Below are 20,324 nucleotides of genomic sequence, written 5' to 3'. Positions count from 1 at the left end.
AACTCGTTTCTGATCATTCATACCGAACATTTTCCGTGCGTACGAACATCTTGGGCGCCAGACGCTACGTGTTTGCAACCAGACCGACACATGTGCGTGGGTGGTTGCCGACCCTGTTGCATATTAATTGGCGACCGCCGTTACCACCTGCATGATCGTAAATCAGACTGGTTTATTGATGTGATTGATTTATTGCCTCCACCTCCGGGAAGTCGTCATGGCGTTGTGAGGGAAACGGTCCTATTTAGAACTGAGTACAAGGAATCTGGAAGCAATAACGCCCAGTGATATATATATATATATATATATATATATATATATATATATATATATATATATATATATATATATATATATATATATATACAGGATGTAACCGGACAGTCATGGAAAAAAACGACACGCTTTATTAATTGGTTTGAAAATATCAATCTTATCAGAGAAATTTTGTATTTTAGTTTTAATTCAAACTTTCACTTCCATATTTTCGTTATTTTATGTTTTATTAAATTTATGTAAAAATTAATAGTGATATATTCATGAAATATAATTAATGAATTTTTATGAATAAATTTCCCGTAACTTTAGTAACGATGAAAGTTTAATATTTATTATATTGGGGCAATATTATTAAGGAAATTATGGGTCTTAAGCTATTTTTTACATATTTTCATTCAAGGGCATCAGTAGATAAATGTTCTGTGGAATAAATGTATACCTACTGTCGGTGCCCCTATGAATATTTCAGTAAATCCATTTTTAATGATCTACAACGCTATTTTAAAAAAGACTCATGAAGAATCGTTGAATATATATATAAATTTAGAAATGAGTAACATCCATCTACAGAGGTTTCTATATTTGCTAATAAATGAATTGTTACGGTAATGATGATTTCTAATTACATATCTTTAACATTAAATCCACTCTGTTTCATTTATTTTTCTGCCATATTTTTTATATTTGGTATATTGTTAATTACTTTTACAACAGCATGTTAAAATAGATTTGTAGCTGACCGAATGTCTCGTTCAGTACCATTGTGAGAGTTTCACTATATGTTGGTGCAGACATGTAAAGATGTGTGACACCTCAATTCTCCACCTTATTAAGATTCTTTGTTAATGCTAAATACAGTAACACTAAATAATTCAGTATAGTTTATTATAACATTAGATATTCTTAGTAAACTCTTAATTTACGAATTAATTTTTTACTGGTGTGTTTTGTACTTGTATTAACACACAAGGAAGACGAGTACGGGATAAATATATTAGTATTTCCCAAATAAAAATAAATTAGGCTTAGGCTACTTAAGCAAATGTTAAGACCGCCGCTTTTAAACAAGTTTGTTTAGGCTCGTTTCAATCTTATAATTTCCCGCGTTTTGTCCAGTTGCATTGCCTTCACATTGCTGTGATTTAGTAAATTTCTTTCGACTTTTAATGCCAAATCTTGGATAACAGTAATATTTCTATTTATTTCGAGGTCATCGTACCTACTTCGTACGTCGCAATAAGTATTGGTAATTAGTCGAATAACTTTGTTTTAGCAGCTCTGGATTACTAGTTGATATGATGTTTTAGTCCAAATTGAGTCATAACCCAATATCTTTGATCCTTGGTCAAATTGTGAGTATCCTCCATCACACCATTGCAGTTCTTTAATTTTGAATATGATCTGTTAAGTTTTTATATAACGTATTTGCAAGATATTTTTCTGATTCTGAGCATCCCCCAAGTCATATAATTAGGTTTTTGGCATTTCGCCTCATCTCAAAATTAACATAATTCCAGCAATTAAGCTGCATTTTCAAGTCTCTAGTCTATTTATGTATCTTATTTACTCACTTCACTTGTACTTTTTCTAAGGCTAGAGGTAATGATATTTTTTTTTCTATGGTGACTGCGTTCAGCAATTGTTCCAAGTGCCTTATTTTATTATTCACTGTATATCAGTATATTTGATAAATGTGTTATCGAATTTAGAGTAGCCAAGCAGCATTAAGTGGTGTGTTTCTACTAACTCCAGAGACTTTAAATGATAGCAGAGAGACATATGTTAAGTAATAATAGAGCTTAAGTAATTTAACTATTTATAGTTCTGTATAAAAACTAACACAAACAATATTTTAAAAATTTTGTGCATGTTAGATATAAATTCTTTAAAATTTGTTCGTTTATAGTCTCTTCTATAATTCTATAATGAATCTTGCAGATGTATTTGTAAATGTAGTTGAATATATGAACCCTATTATTATTTTATTGTATTGAATATTAAAAAGTGGAGTTCCGTGGATGTTCTCTTGTTAATTTATTTTGAGTGTTTATGTTCTATATGCCCTTGCTGCGACGTTTACCACATTAGCTCAGAGCAAGTTCTTTCTGTAGGTAAAAACCGTCCATACTGACTTCGACTTACTCAATATCTCAAGACAGGGCCCATATCAGATTGCCGTTAATGAACGCTGTGGAGGAGCTTCGGCGAGCTCGATTCCGATCTTTCGCCAATTTATAGAATCGGCAGCCCGGATACTTGTCCGCGGCTGCCGTAACCGGATTCAGACATGGACAATTTGTTGATAATATCTAGGACGAGCGTGAGATGGCGCTTTTTGTCCTGGGAGCGGTAATTCACTTAGGGTCCGTATCAGAACACTCCTTTGCATGATCGTAAAAGAGAGCCTTTATAGATTCGTTCACAACTATGTTAATTAGATTGATAAAATACTATTATTATTATAGTTTAGCCATTATTTGAATTATTTACTATCATTCTGAAATAACTTTTGCATAATGATTCATTTAGATAAAGTAGGTGATACTTGATTCCAAAACATGTATTTTAGAAAACTGATGACTAATTTAAATATATTGCCTTTATGAAACAATTTTCTGTGGATTGCAAATTTGGTTCAGTACAATAGCAGTGTGAAATTTATTCAAAGGTCATAATACAGTACATTTACGTAAGTTGTTATCGTTATTATATTGTTTCTCTTGATAGATTGGTTTAAATTTCATGTGAATTCATTAATATTAGAGACCGACCTTGTACTTATACTTATTAGTTTTGTTACTATTATTGTACTTTAACAGGAGTTACCATTTTATTTGTTTTAAACTCAGTAAAATTCTCAAAATTCTTATTAACCGTTGAAAATTAAATTCACTTAACAAAAACATACATTCTATACGATAATAATTACAGAGCTAAAAAAATAAAACAAAAACACCACGATAAACCAGCAGGAAAAGAACGGCGGCGCATCGGGGTTCGGTCCGTAAAAAAAACAACGAAAAAAAAAAGAACTGAGGCCGTTGCAGTGGCATGCACGAACGTATCTAGAACAAATCAGCTTTGTGCGATAAAAAACGCGGAGCAGGCATTCCTGCTATACGGCAGCAGCCGCATCGAAAGGCGGAGTGAATCCTGCTATATTCTGACCAATGAATCGGCGAAGCGACTCAGCATGTAGATACAACGGCTTAACGATACTAATTACTTTGATTTATGTTTGCATTGTTCATTGTAGCGACGAGAACGCCCTCTTTCCGGCCGATGGAGAAGGAGAGAGCTTGTGGTGGGGATGGCCGCGGCGATCGTTGGTCGACTTCGTGATGTTTTCGCGGGATTTTTGTCGTTGTTGCTTGTTGGTAGTTTGCATCGGAATAAATTTAATGTCGTTCTGATGTGAGGTAATTTCCTTTTTCCCAATCTGATTCATTGTTTGATTAATACATATTCAGAACACGTTACCAAACAAAGGAATTATGCGACTTTTTATTGTCATATGCATCATTCCTGAACTGGCATAGAATACTTATTAAGTTTTAATTAATTGCATAATGTTTATTGATATATCCATATATCACTTGCGTTACAATAAAATTGAAAGTTCTCAAAAATTTGTATATTATGTAATATATATATATATATATATATATATATATATATATATATATATATATATATATATATATATATATATATATAATATAAATATGTAATATAAATATGTAATATATATATATATATATATATATATATATATATATATATATATATATATATATATAATATAAATATGTAATATAAATATGTAATATATATATATATATATATATATATATATATATATTATAATATTATGAATGAAATTAGAGAATACAACTTATTAACTTAAAGAAAACGTAAACCAATAAATCAAAGAAAATTTATTTAGAATTTATTGCAGTTACAAATTTATGTCATCATTTATTTGTTTAATTGAGTTAGTTTTCCAAGTACATGTTATGAACCAAAGGTTTCATAACATGTACTTGGAAAAGTAAACAAAGTTGTTGCAAACATTTTACAATTTTATATATTGTTTTAAATTATATATATACATATATATAATATATATTATAATATTCATTACTATTATAATTTTTAATTACATATTTTTAAATTATATAATTATACTTATATTTTATAATTATATGAATAAAAATATATATAAATATAAATTATACATCAATATTTTATTCTGCCTATCTGAACCTATTTTTTAACGTAGGCTCCGAATCACTGTATTCGATGTTAAGCTTACCATCAGATCTGCTACAAACTTAGAAACTATAGCAGAATATATCCAGTCTTATCCAGCTTGGTTACTGGCGTGACTAGGATGGTTGGTTCTTGTCAGATTTTACACTATTGTATCGAAACCAACATACAGTAAGCACATACCCTGTGAGATTCGAACCCCCGACTATCGCAGAAATGGATGAACCGTTCTTTCGCTCCAACCACTGCAATTACCAAGTCGATATTTGATGTTTTCTGTTTACTTCGAAAAAATATTATTATAATAAAATGCAGTCACTTATTTTTAACATTTTCTCGAAAGTACTACACAGTCCCGTCTTCCTCAGACTTCTGGTTCATCAAATGCCCCAGAAATTATTTCAAGAGAAAGAATTTTCATTAAAAGGACCAGGAATTAAAAAGAAATGGCTGTTGTAGAAACGCATTACAGTGATAAAGATTAGGTTTTATTGTCGTAACTTTATTGAACAATCGAATATTTGTAGAATATGATTACACATTTCTTAAAAGTGTTTTAAAATATATGTAAATATTCAGATAATTTGGATGTATGTCTTTTTGACAGCTTTTGTATTTGCATAAAAATTTATTACAACGTCACAGGAAACCTAATTAACCAAAAGCACGATTTTTGTCCATAATTCAATATATAATCCATACTTTATAATCAAATTGTTATTCCGTAATTATGAAATGAATGCTAATCATTACAAACTCTGTTTAGTTTTTTCTTTTCGCATTATAGAAGCAATCCAGACATATTTTAAAAAACATTTCATCGTTTTAAGCTCATTTCTACGGTTTATCATGTTTTTAGAAAATAAAATGTAACAACATAGAGAGACATTTCAACAACATTTATAGAGAAGATTTCTACAATTTACACCCAAAGTCAATATTTGTATTCTTGTAGTCAAATTATACTTGAAGATAAGTTTTGCATGTCCAAAATATATGCGCGAGCGTTATCTTTTTGCTATTCAAATATAGTAATATAAATTATCACTGAAATAATTATGAAACAGGCCTACGAGAAAAAATTATTTAAGTAGGTTAATCTATAGTTTCTAACTTGAAACAATCTCTCAAGCCGAAGCCGCTCAAATTACACATCACTTAATCTTCGTTTTATTTAATTTTCGACGTCGGCAAAATTAAATAGTTACATTTTCACAATCAACATTAATAAACAATCTTTAAAGCCTTATCTCTTTTATAGCGGGGATAGTCAAACACGGTTTATCTTGATGCTATTTTCACCGGTGCGTTTTATTCCTCACCAGTACATCATCAGCCGCTAAAGTGAAAGAAATAGCTGGTGCCTTTCATTACTCTCACGTAAGTTCACATTTACGCTTCCCTATTGTTTCGTAGAAAGGTTGTTTTTCTTCTCGATCGCAAACGAAAACAACTCTATCTCGGGTCCTTGTCATCTCGCCTGCAATATTCAAACTTATCGGACGCCCATCATTTCACACAATCTCCCTTTTCCGTTTGTTTCCAGTAATAACCTGATTGACAGCCGAACGAAAATGTGATTCATTGTCTCATCTCGACGGTGTTCATTATAAAGTTTTATTATTGCTCATCAGGAATACTCTTCCCGCCTCTTTGTGAGACTATTCCAGTTTTCTTTAGACCTTCTTTAGGTGATGCCATTGGCGTAGACATTTGAAAAATTGATTTGGATTGTGATAGTTCAGTTTTTCAGATTTTCAGAATTCTATTTTTTAATTTTAATTTTTAAACCCCATTTAGTTATATATATTATATGGAATAGTATTTATATTTATCATTATGCATTAATATTATAACATATATAACACCTAAATCATGTTTCCCTTTCAAAAACATATTGTTTCAATGATTATTTTAGTGTTATTTGTTCTAATTAGAAAATAGTCTATCCAAAGTAGCAGTCATCTCAATTTATGACGTTAAAACGATGCAATGTTACCGTATTTATCGTTCACATTTTACACATTTTAGTTTCAATATGTAAAATTAAAATATAAATAAAATAATAAAAGAAAAGTGTCATAAAATTTAGTTTATTTTAAAATTATAACACATCTAATGCATATATTATCGAAGGACTTATATTGGAGTAAAATAAAGAGCCACGGTAGTTTGTAGGTTATAGCTACATTATTATATTTAAATTTAACTCCTTCATAAATCACCTATGGTATCATTGGGAGGCTTAATTCGTCTAATTAATAGTTACACAGCGAAGTAATGTATTTTATTTTCATTACAGAACATATTTACCTTTTTATGTTTAGTTCTTGTTTCCTTCATTGCTGTGTTTTCTTGTTAAATCATTTTAATATCACTGTATTTCTCCTTAGTTTCTTCTGTTATTATCTGTACACATTTTTCTTAATAAAATTAGATATAATTACTACATTCTTCCTACTGCATTTGCCATATCCGCAGAGCAGTTAGTATTCATTTTCTCGTACATTTTAACTAAACTCTCATATGTATTATCAACGATTACACAGTAATCACAGATCAGTGATTACGCACATAAATCTTTCGCACTCTACAATATGATTTTCGACGGTTCATACTATATTAATACTACAATATTTATTATATACTTACCCCCATTTGTTTCGACTCTCATTACCCTATATTGGTGTTGTCAGTGATGAATCGTAATCCCACATACACAAATTTCATTCCTAACTAAGTTGTTCATTTTCAGTCTAACACACTAGTGTTAGATGTTGAACTATCACCATTCCACCATTTGTTAATATCTTCTTCTGTGTGTATGATGGAGTTCATCCAAACAGTAGGGTGATATTATAAATAATTTTAAAAAAATGCTACATATTCAAATAGTTCCTGCCTGTATATCTTTTTCGACCATGAAGGTCGATCTACTGTAATAATTTTTGCCACGTCCCATAACAATTCTATTTGATTGAATATGCAGTGATAGGGACGGACGTCTCCGTACACTCTGTGGCCATATTATTCAACGATAAATGTTGGCCTAATGTTCTGTTTTAAAATACCTATGTATTGTACCTATGTCTGTACATAAACCGAAATCTGAAGTCTCCCTTAATTTTATTTTATGTTTTCAAGAATCATAATAATTTAAAAGCAATGTCTAGTACTTACTTTGGATATCTTTATGGGTTTAAGTAACCCATAATGTATAAATGTTATACTATTTAAATCCTATGTTTCCTAACAGCTCTCGTCATATATCCCTCAAAGAGCTGCGTATGCTGCATATCGTATATACTTTTTCTATGGATACTCTGCACTTCAACAGTTTCCTTTAAGCAATTGTATTGAATTGTGCTTTTGTTGGAAAAACTACTAACCGTTTCTATACATTTCATACATTTACTCTTCAATAGAGCTAACATAAAGGTATGTAGATACTTTCTTTTCGGTGAAATTATATACCTTTCCTTTACTTTGAGAGATTTTAGTCATAGTATAGATACTAATATGAAGGACAGCCGCAACCCAATAAAATATTTTCAATAAAATTCCCAGCAGCTTAATATTTAATAGTATCAATACTTACTTTTCTAACGCATTTTACGGTTGAGAACGAACCCTTATAGACGTAATGTGTTTCCGACTGACCCATTTATTTGAGCTCTTTAATTTATAACCTCTTATTATAACCAATAGTTTGAAGAATTTTGCATACATTTGACAACCGAACAGTTTTTGCAGGCTGATTGGGTTACATATTCTAACTGGAATAAAATGATAAAGAAAATATTGTCTGGTTTTAAAACGAATTTACAAACTGCAATAGGCGATACATTATAAATCTTGATGACGTGAGTTCTCTGCTACTCTTGATAGACTAGAGATTATTTTTTAATATCTAATATAATTATGTTTTATCTCCAACATATTTTAATTATTTTTAATTTTAATCATTAAATATTTTCTCCTACACCAATGGTATTACCCTTTTCTCACGACATCTGGAATGAAAAGTTGATAAGGAAGTAAACTGGCACAAAGTGAAGTAAATTTACATTGTTCGAGAAGAAGACGGATCAGAGGAAATTGATGTTTGTTATGATTGGTTTTGTCATTGGAGTGTTTCAAAGTTTAATCATAAATCAGATGGAAATTATTATGAATGTTAGCAAATTGACATATCGAACGGTCCAATTGGGGTGGGAGAAAAGGAAAGTAGCCTTGTCCGACTTGCCTAATAAAGTTATTTTTGTTAATAAATATTCCCCGCTCGATAAATTGACTATAACGGTGAATATAAAACAACAGCTGGGAAATTATACTTAGGTAGGCACCACCTGGTATACTTAGTAACAAAGTGATATTTTATGCTAATTCTTTCCTTCTCTTTAACTGACAATTTCAGTTAATTTTGATTTTGGATTCCGCACTAGCCACAGAAACTAAGATATGTGATTTATCTTTCACTTTACGATATTGTTATGGATGTATATCAGATATTTAGACATACACTTTTACCAATATCGTTCTTTCATGGTACAATCAACTGAATATCGATGATTTTAATTTCGGTGGATAATTATTTCTATAGGTATTTACTATTATTACTCTAGTTACTTTTTATTCGTCTTCGCTATAATGGTAATATTTAATTATTTGTACAACAACTTAAACAAATAATAATTTTCAGTATTTGAGTTTTTGTCTTTTCATAAAGTATATATGCAGTAGTTTAACTGCCGTCTTCGTTAACGTAGTGATCACGGCGACAAAACGGTCCTCCTACTGTTGGCATAATCGCGTGTTCGAATCCTGCATGGATGTATTTTATGTTAGTGATTGTAAATGTAAATGTCTTTAGGTAAGAGTGAAAATCCAACAAGGAATAACCATCCCAGTGATGCCAGTAATCAGGCTGGGTAAGACCGGATGTCTTCTGGGATGGTCACTGGCCAGTCGGTAAGCTTAATGGTGAGGACCATAAAAATCTAGGTCCAATCCAGATAAACTCCCATTGGTAAAAATGAGAGTTTAGAATGTTTTAAAAAATGTATTTTGACTTCCTTTAAATGATGTTAGCTTTATAAATATTGCTTATTGGGTGTTGTCAGTTAGGGTTTCGACTGACGTTTGTTTGTAAATTTGATAAAATATTTAAAATGCCGTTTTAAGTTATGTAATTATGATTTTATTTGGGAAACTAATTTATATTAATAATCTTACGTGCAGGTTGGTGTTTATGTTACAATGTTGTGGTAAATTACTGTCGTCAGCTGGCAAATAACGGTTGAACTTTGACGCTTGAACGTTTGGTACTAATAAATAACTATTTGAAATTATATAGGCGACATTTTCGAGCTATTATTTTATTGTTTTTCAAACCAAATGAAAGTGAAATTGAATATAATTCGACCAGACATAGACTGTAAAAATACGACGATTCAGTTAGTCACGCCAAGATATCATCAAAGTTTTCTACATCTATCTAAATAACTCATCAGGCTATGGTTTAGTAACAGCACAATTTTTGCAAAAGCTACCAAGAATGGGAATTAAGTTACTCACCAACTTGATCAATGCAGCATTTCAACTAAAAAAAATTCCAGACGTTTGGAAGATTGTTGAAATATTTATAATCCTAAAACCTAATAGCTGAAATGTTAAAAATCCCTGTTGGAAAAAATTAAACCGATTACAGAGAGAAAAACTTAGTACCAACACACCTGTTTCGGTTTATTAAAAATATTTAACAATTGATCAGGTGCATAAAATAACATATGTAATCACAAAAGCCTATGAAGATGATAAATATGTTCAGCTATATCCTTAGACATATCACAGGCATTTTAAGTTTACCGAAGGAACACATTGAACTAATAACATCTTACATTACAGCCAGAATGTTCAAACAAGATAAGTATACTCTACAATATAAGAGGCTAAAACAGCCGTACCAGAAGGAAGTATATTGCGCCAATTATTTACCTACTTTACACATGTGATATACCACAAATGATGTATATCACAATTGCTACATTTGCTCTGATTATACTCCGATTCTTACTGTCGGAGACATAAGGAAGCAACCCGAAAATTACAACATTCCATTAACAACATAAATAATTGTACTGAAACCTGGACAATAAAAATTCACCAAAGTAAATATGTACATTAGCAGTTCACCTATTATCAGACCGCACAAACATTAATAACAACAACGTTAAGTATCTCGGAGTGATACTTGAGGCTAGACTAATCAAAGGAACATGTTAAAAAGAAAAAGAAAGATCTGTGGACTTGAAATATAGGAAATGTATTGGTTAATTGTAAGAAAATCATTATTATTAGTATATAATAAATTGCTCTTATACAAAAAAAAATTATGTATGTATTTTATGTAAGTATGGACCTACGTAATTCAATTATGGGGATGTTCTACGAAAAAGCAATATAAATATAATAAGAGTTTTCCAAAACAAAGACCTAAGAAGCATAGTAAGTGCACCTGGATATAGTAGAATTGCTTACTTACACCAGAAAATCAAAACTATCGCATGAATACATGATGGGAGACCCCATTCCCATGTTAATATCCAAGTGCTGCAACTCTTGGATAACACCAGAACGAAAAACAGGAATGGTAATGCATAAATATTATTAGATCAGAGACTAAATTAGGAGCGAGAGCGAGGCTCCTGGTTAGTCGACAACTAGTAACAAAGAATAATTTAAAAACATATTGTTTAGAAAGGTCCACATGTACCCCACGATGACCAAGCATAATCAGATGTTACTGTTTATCATTAAATTGATCACAATTGAAGCATCTCTAAATACTCATTGCCACAGGACATTAAATGTGAACTGAAAATTTGCCTATTATGAACAGATCAGTTTTTTCCACTTTACAACAATGGCAGATCTGATAAGGTAATGACGTTGATATAATGGTTCCTCAATCGAACTAGAGTTTTGTTTTAAAAAAATGATCAAACCTGTACGATAAATAACTGATTTTGATAAAGAATTGCTATTGAACTCTGAAATAGGATCATAAAAAGCAACTCTCGAATATTATTAGAATTTCGCTTTTTCTCTATCTCTTTATATTTATATACACACAGATCGGTAGGATTTATTGAAATTTGTAACGGCTTAGTTAGTTTCGAAAATACGATCGAGAATGTTGAACGATATCGATATTCAAAATATTTTTCGTTGGGCAAACAGCAATAAACAGACTGGCCCATCAATTATTGCCAGGTAACACCTGGAGTATGTGCGAGAGACGGCGACGACGACGATGAAAAACGTGATAGTTCAAGGCGAACCTGCAGATGTCACTGGCTGAGTGATTTAGTGCTTCTGCAGCTCGTTGTAAATTAATCTTTATTAATGCGGTCCAGCTTATTATGGCGGAGCGATGGAATTTTTGAGTGGAAGGGATTGATCCACACGTAGGTATGGAAAAGAAATGCCGAACGATGAAGACTCGGGACACATAATCGCAGATATTCGACCTATTGAAGCTCATAAATGACACAAAACCCGCCATCATTAATTCCGTTCGGTTGATGTCGGTAATAAATTGTGAATGATATCATTGCTAAAACAGTTTGCTATTGAAGTCCTCATATTTCATTTGTTTTATTTTCGTGACGTTGATTAAGTAACACACAGTACCAACTGCTTGTATATGAACTGTAAACGTACATACATAATGTATATTTGGTTTATATCAGCTGTCTGTCTTTTTACATATTTTCCAAATTAACATTCCTTAGGAAATATTTGCTGCTTGTTTGGTTTTATGTTCCTAGAGACAGAGTGCGAAAAGAGAGGACTGGAGAAACCATTCTGTTATATCTATATCAATATAGTAAAAATAGTAATAGTCTAGTAATTAATACTCAATATTTGCTAAAATGATAAACAAATTTTTGATTGAATTTGGTGATAAGGAGTATCTTAATTTAATCAAATTAAAAATTCTGAAAATATTAAACTACCTGAAGAAACTGGGCTTTGTGTGTGATTCTTCAAGGATACGTATCAGTAGACACGGTAATCTTATTATACAGAGGAGGTCATATTGTTTCAGAGAAAATGAATGATGAATTGTATTTTACGCATAGACTGTTAATCTCACTAATGATTTTGTAGGTTATTTTTCTATGATTTCTTTAATTTAATTTAAATGTAATTATTTCCGAATAACTCTGAGGAAAGAAAACCACTTTATTGGTGCTTAAATTTTTTTATCATATGTTAGAATACCATTATGATAATTTTAAACCATGACCAGTCTCACCATTGATACATATCTTGATAATATTAGTTCTAAATAAACCATATTTATGTTAAAAAATCTATAAAATTGCGAAATTCTCTTAAAATTTATTATTGTGTATTCAATACCGTGCTAAAAATTATGACAAAGTTGCAAATATATCTCGTAGGAGTATTTATCTTCCGTTTTTGTTTTTGGTCCTATTTGTTATGACATCAGGAATTTTATATCTAAATAGGTATTTTTCCAACTAACATTAAATTAGACTACTTAAGCCACAGTTAAGAGTAATGCTTCAACCAACTTTGTATAAGTTAATGTGGTTTGGAAAGCTTCATTATTCTAATTTCCTGCGCGTTGTCCACTAGTTATATTGCTTCCACATTTTTGTAATTTAGTATGTAATTTTTTGTTTTCAGGCGAATTCATAATCCCAAATATGCTTTATAATTGAGTGATAAACCAATCACTTTGAGCCTAGGTCAAGTTACAAGTATCTTCCTACTAATTACGACTAATTAGAACAATTATTTGATTTTAAGTCCGATGTGCTTCGCTTTTTGTCTAATGTGATATATGGAATGACAATATAAATGCATTAAAAAATTAATAACTGGATATTTAAATTATATTTTATGTCTAGATATATTTAATTCAATAATATACATTTTTAAGCTATGTTGTATTTGAAAGTAATAGAGAACCATAAGTCGACAAGATGATCAATATACAAAAAGGCCTGATACTTGTGATATTTGTAGTCGTTGAAGCCCGGTGTAACCTCTCGTTATTCATTCAATTCCGTCGTCCCACATTAAATTGCCAACTAATATCGTTGTGATCCGGCGTTAATGGCGGAAAAAACGAAAACCGTAATAAATTTAGCGCGCTCGCTCGTCTGAGTTTTATCAAAGATGGAGGCGAGCGTGTTTCACATTGAAATATGGGAGCTTACATCCTGCTTTTTAATGTGTCCGTAGCGCGCGTTTTGTTACAAATTACACTCCCAAGGCCTCGCGAAGTCGCAGCGGGAAATGCTAGTTCGCCGAACATTAATCGACCTTAATATTATTTGTTTTGCTCGCGGAGGCGATCTGTCTTCGATACTGCGTATATTAGTGCATTATTTCGATATTTTCTTACCATTTAGTCAAATAGCAATCTCAGCACTGATATTTGTGGAAAACTGTAAGTCTAGATATCTAATATTAGTCTAAAATAGCACAGCTGGATGCCCAATTGGATACAAAACTGTTAATTAATTCCATAATGTCAGTAATAATCATATCATGAATTTGGTTTCTTAATAACAGTGACTCCATTTGTGTATGGTTTTACAAGTTATGTTTGAAAAAGATCGAACGATGATTAGAAATTTCTATGATATTCGTAGGTACCATATATTCATGTATTAATATTACAATATACTCCACCAAATAAGTTTACAAATTACTGAAAATGGCTGGAGAGTTAACGTATGACATTGTTGAAAATTATAATATTAACTGATTTTGATAAAGAATTGCTATTGAAATTAGAGGTGAAATATCGTCTATCGAAGATTTTCACACTTTTTCTGTTATTTACAATTATATACATATATTAGGTGCTTTTATGTATCCTGATCTTTTCACCATTTTAAAAAGGCATTTTTTAGAAAAAGTCGTACTATATATATTACTTAACATATTCTCCATAATTTCCTATAACACTTTTTTGTCTTTTTCGGAAAATGGTGATTCCGAGTTGAAAGAGCGATGTTGATTTGGGATCAATCCATTATCGACTCAATAACACTTCCGCCACTCAAGCCATGCTGCATCGATCTGAAAAAATAGTAATAGAAGGCGCTAGTTGCGGCAAAACTTCCTATTGGTGCTGCTGCAGTGCATTTTTCACAACTATTGCAACGCATGATCGAGTGTTGCCATGCAAGATGAAGACTTTGTGTTTGTTATTCGCTATTGCAGGTCTTGACGTCGGTGAATATCAGCAGTTTAATTCAATTTTTCGCTGGGAAAAACCAGTCCACATTTTTGGCTCTATAGCATTGAAACGAGGGTTTAGGAAGTTAGTGATCATAAGTGAAAAAACACTTGGTTTTGAAAAAAATTGCACACGATAACATGGTTTGTAGCTGTGTACTTGAGTTCAAATATACAGATCTCTAGTGGTCATATATGGTACATAAACAGTGAATAATGGGTTTCCTGATTCAAAATTGCAGTAAAGGATATTAAATTAGGACCAGTTTTGTGTTTGAAGCATCTAATATGAATCACTGTTTCATCTCATTTTATCATATCTCACTATTATATCATATAAATTTTAGCCCAATCGTCTATTTCCGCCATAAACTTTAATGCATCTTAAAAGCCAGGTTCGAAAAATAAGTTTGATGTAATTTGTGATTGTGAGTTTTAATTATATCTTAAATTCTATTTCTAATTTCAGGGGAAGGCGGAGAAGACGGATCACCGGACGAAGGGGAAAAACTTGAAGGCGAAGAGGACGCTGGCTCTGCGACTCCGACTTCGACGTCGCCTACGCCAGCAGAAGAAGACGCTCAGTCACCACAGGCTGGGGATGTCCCATCTCCTACCAGTCCTCGGAGTGTTAACGACGATTCAACTTTAATAAGGTAGATAAGTTACAAATACTTAATCTGATATAATTATTCATTTATTTTTTTGGTTATTTTGTCTACAATAATACGTTTGTTGTTACAGGGAATCAACTTCTCGATGTAACTCCCGGGACTCATCTGAATCTCAAACCCTACCACGTTGCCCGTCTGGTGAAAGCGAAAGAATGTTGGCGGAACGTGCGGCTCTACTTCAAGGTGTGCCATTAGGAGCGTCGCTCAGTCCTGTTGGAGTGGCTTTACCTCCCTCAATACCAGCAGCTTTATTGCCGCCACAATCGGCTGCTATGGCGGCTTATCTCAATGCCGCAGCTGCAGCTGCTGTACAATCTCATAGGCTGATGATGACATCACCCCTACCTGGTGGTTTTACGCGGGCTCCAGTGTCCCCTTTAATAAGTGCGTCTAGCCCACCCGGAATCCTCAATTCATCAGCTGCCGCGGATTTGTCTCAAAACATGGCTGAAGGAATATTAGATTTTAGCAGGAGAAATAAGAGCGAAGACAGTGAGAGTGATTCGGTTAGTTTGCGGAAATCAGAGACGCCCCCTAGTGGAGAATCCGGCAATGGGCCATTGGATTTATCAGTGAGCAGTCGAAAACGTACTTCGGAAGAACCATTACCACAACCTCCACAGCGGAAACCCAAGATGGATTTTAAACCAACTATTCCACAGTGGCCACCAGGTCTTGGTGCTCAACACTTACCTTATTTCGCAGCTGCTGTTGCTGCCGCAGGTTTATCACCCAAGAATAATCCTGCTGAATTATGGAATGGTAAACTTAAACATAGTACTCCAGCGCCCAGCGACGCAACCAAAGCGTTAGAAAAAATGAGTGAACTGAGCAAGCTTGGCGGCGATGATATTTTTCGAACCATGGCCAATGCGGTTCCTGGAAATTCTTCTAGTAACAGACACAGCGCTTGGCAAAGCCATTGGTTAAATAAAGGTGCGGAACAAGCTAAAGATGTGCTTAAATGCGTTTGGTGTAAGCAAAGTTTTCCTAGTTTAGCAGCTTTAACAACGCACATGAAAGAAGCAAAACATTGTGGTGTAAATGTGCCCGTCCCTCCCATGCAATCAAATAACTTACCGTCGCAGTCACCTATGACATCTCCATCGAATACAAATTCAAACGCCTCCTCCTTGAGTGGTGGAAAGCCCAATCAGTCAGATCTTAATATGTTGATTAAAGAAACAATGCCTCTTCCAAGAAAACTCGTTCGCGGACAAGATGTGTGGTTAGGTAAAGGAGCTGAACAAACCAGACAAATCCTCAAGTGTATGTGGTGTGGCCAAAGCTTCAGATCGCTTGCCGAAATGACCAGTCATATGCAAGAAACTCAACATTATACTAATATCATCTCGCAGGAGCAAATTATATCCTGGAGATCTTCAGATGAAGGTAAAGGTGGTGGTGGAAGCGGCCCCAATAACCAAACTCCACCAGGAAGCACCAGCAGTCACGTCAGCGCTGTTCTAACATGTAAAGTATGTGATCAAGCATTCAGCTCGCTGAAGGAATTGAGCAACCATATGGTTAAAAATTCTCACTATAAAGAGCACATAATGCGATCGATCACTGAGAGTGGCGGAAGAAGACGACAGACTCGAGAGAAACGTAAAAAGTCTTTACCTGTCAGGAAACTTCTTGAGCTCGAGCGAGCTCAGCATGAATTTAAGAACGGAGATAGTAGTACCATTTTAGATAAAATGCGTGACCCTACTGGAGCTGGTAGAATAACTTGCGAAAAGTGCGGAAACAAAATTGAAACAACTATGTTTGTCGACCATATAAGACAATGTGTTGGTGGAATGACTAGCAATCAGAGAAACTTCTTGAAAAGCGCTCTTATGTCCAATAATATTTTACCTCCCGAAAGTCCTGACCGAAACAAAATGAAAACACCGTCAGATCAGTCACCATCACCCCAGCAACGATCTCCTTCAGTCTCAGACATGAGCAACAAAGAATCTAACCCTCCAGCTGAAACCAACAATGGATCCAGTCCATCAGTCTTAAATGCCATAGAGAAGTTGATTGAAAAAAGTTTTGATTCGAGGACAAGGCAAAACCCAGGTTATGCTGGTCACGGACATACTCAAGCCCCCATGGGATCTAGTATATTAAAGCGGTTAGGGATCGATGAGAGCGTAGATTATACCAAACCTTTAGTTGATGCTCAAACGATGAGTTTACTGAGAAGCTATCATCAACAGCAAAGCCACTATGCGAGGCGGGAAAGGAGTGGTAGTGAGTCCAGCTCAATGTCAGAGAGAGGTAGCAGTAGAGTAGATTCCTTAACACCAGAGAGAAAAATGGAACCTCCTGGAGCTCCATTAAGCAGTACGCCTCGTTCAACTCCTGATATTAAACGCGAAAAAAGTCCATTTGGAGATAAAACACCTGGTGGCAATGATAGTGAGCCTGTTGAAGCACCGGTAACTATAAAAAAAGAAGTCGATGATGATGAACATAGATCTTCCGAGAATCAAGCGCCAGTAGAAGTAAAGATTAAGAAAGAAAAAGAGGACGATAATGAAGATGACGAAAGGCAGAGCTTTCATAGTAATGGAGATGTGTCTAAGGAAGATGATGATAAGAGAAGAAGTCATACTGCTTCACCTCAAGTAGCAGCTGTGGAACCATCTCAACCAACTAGTCCATGTCGGAATTCCACCAGCAGTCCAGCAAGTAGTGATCGGTCCGGAACACCACGCAGTACAAACAGCGATCGAAAAAGTGCCGGTGGTAGCTTAGGTGCTCTGAGTTCCATGTTCGATAACCTGTCCGGCGCGAATAATTCCGGAGAAGGACCTGCTAGTGGAGGTGGTAAGAAAGGTTCCAGCCACCCTTTAGCAGCTTTACAGAAACTATGTGACAAGACTGAAACGCACACCAATAATAGAAGCCATCCTGCTACGGTGACGTCGGCGAATGTTGCTAGCAGCACGCCCAGCGCAGCTGGAACTACTCCAGGAGCTATTCTGGCTTTCAGTTGGGCATGTAACGATGCCGTTATGACTCCCGACTCCATTATGAAGTGCGCGTTCTGCGATACCCCTTTCATTTCCAAAGGAGCATACAGACATCACTTATCCAAGATGCACTTTGTCAAAGATGGCGTGATTCCAGACCCGATCACCGTCAAAGCGACAGGTCAGAATGCAAGTAGTGGTGGCGGAGCCAACGTGGGGGTGCCTTTGAAAGGTACCGCCGTTCTTCCGGGCTCAAGTGCGAGTTCAGCGGCTCCGAAGAGTCCTCCGACTGCGGGTGGATTTGAGGAAAGTCCGCACTCGAAATTTCTCAAGTATACTGAATTGGCCAAGCAGCTTTCTAGTAAATATGTGTAAATAGTGTTGTATACATTCCCCCTTTTTTGTAAAGATACAGTTTTAAGTAGTCTTGAAGGCGAACGACCGCTACAGCGGTATATTGTGATGTTATCATATCGTCAAACAGAGAAAACAACCAGTAGTAATACGATGTAGCATAGCCGTTGAGGTTGTAAAGTCTTTGCAAAATGCAAGAAAAAATCAGTGATTATCATTGTTATACGAATTTCAAGTCATAACTTTGTGTATATATTGTATAAGTCAGTATTCTAAGGATACATTTAATTTTTCTCATTGAAGAACCTGGTATCGAGCGAATCAGATTTTCCACTTGGAATGTCTTTAAAATGGAATCATACAAAACTTCGAGGCAAGAAATCAAAAAACCCAAACTTACGATTTAAGTGGTTAAATACGTCCCAAGCGATTTCAGACCGCCGTCTAATCCGTACTATTTTTCTCACATTTCCCGTCGGTGATTTGAACAGAAAATCCAATTCGTGATGACCAGCTTCTTCGCTCGATGATAAGATAAACTCTAGTTGTTGGTGAAAAAACCGAATCGTTTAAAGTATTAACAAGAGTTGTAGTGGTAAATATATTTTCAGTTTGGATGATGTTCATTTTTTAAAAAGATTTATTTTGTTGAAGTGATTTTTCGAAAATAATTAAAAGTGTAGATTTTTGCTGGTGGTTTATTAATAGCCGATTATTTTAATCGAAATCATTTAAACGACTGCTGATTTTTTTTGTAACGTTACAAAACTTTACGTGTGTCCGCGAGAACAAATTGTATAATTATCTGAATCTATGATAGACCACCTTCGAAATCGCAAGAACTAAGTATACGTATGTCGTAAATATCTCTTCTTCCATGAAAAGTTTTAAGAAAAAAAATGACTATTTATCAATAAATATACTACACTGAATAATACAAAAAATGTATACGCATTAGCTGATAATCTTGGCAAAGCTCTTTTTATGTTATATTGAAAAATTTAAACTTATTTAATTATTTTGTTGTATTTGATCGCAATGAAGGCTCAAATAAAATATATGTTATGAATAAATGGTTTTTATTTATTTTTCATCCATATTATATGTTGTACAATATTCTTGTTGAAAGTATAAATACAGGTAAGTATAAGTGAAACATTGTAAAATATAAGATATAATATAAAAAATTAATAATTAATAATTTGTTGTAAATAAAGTAGTATACTTTATTTACAACAAATTACCTAGCATTTCACAATAAATGTTTTATAACACTTAATATATATTGTTTTGATAAATTATAAACCCAAATCAAAGTCTCAAACATTTTACTTTTATTTGTCATTTATTTTACAATAATTATTAGGTCCTTGCATGTATGCTGATAATTTATTCACTTTATACGTATTTACTTTATACGTATTTGAGAAATATAGATTCAATATATTTTTACAACTACAATACAGTACTCATCTTTCTGACACCATGGCAA

General features: G+C 33.5%; 1 protein-coding gene across 2 annotated transcripts in view; it reads left to right on the top strand.

Annotated features, from left to right (window-relative positions):
- tio (zinc finger domain-containing protein tiptop) overlaps nucleotides 1-19,905 on the top strand; it is a 468,375-nt gene extending 448,470 nt beyond the window's left edge. For both annotated transcript variants that reach the window (XM_076397391.1, XM_076397390.1), the window contains exons 2-3: nucleotides 15,308-15,494; nucleotides 15,583-19,905. In XM_076397391.1, the coding sequence (XP_076253506.1) occupies nucleotides 15,308-15,494; nucleotides 15,583-18,853 (3,458 nt within the window). In that variant the 3' untranslated portion in view covers nucleotides 18,854-19,905. The remainder of the gene's footprint in view (nucleotides 1-15,307; nucleotides 15,495-15,582) is intronic.
- The last annotated feature ends 419 nt before the right edge of the window (nucleotides 19,906-20,324 follow it).

The sequence above is a fragment of the Rhynchophorus ferrugineus genome, unplaced genomic scaffold, assembly GCF_030347505.1.
Source record: "Rhynchophorus ferrugineus isolate W39M unplaced genomic scaffold, kcgeb_rfMv2 rfM2, whole genome shotgun sequence".
NCBI classification, from domain to species: Eukaryota; Metazoa; Arthropoda; class Insecta; order Coleoptera; family Curculionidae; genus Rhynchophorus; species Rhynchophorus ferrugineus.
This window is presented reverse-complemented; position numbering and strand designations above follow the sequence as displayed.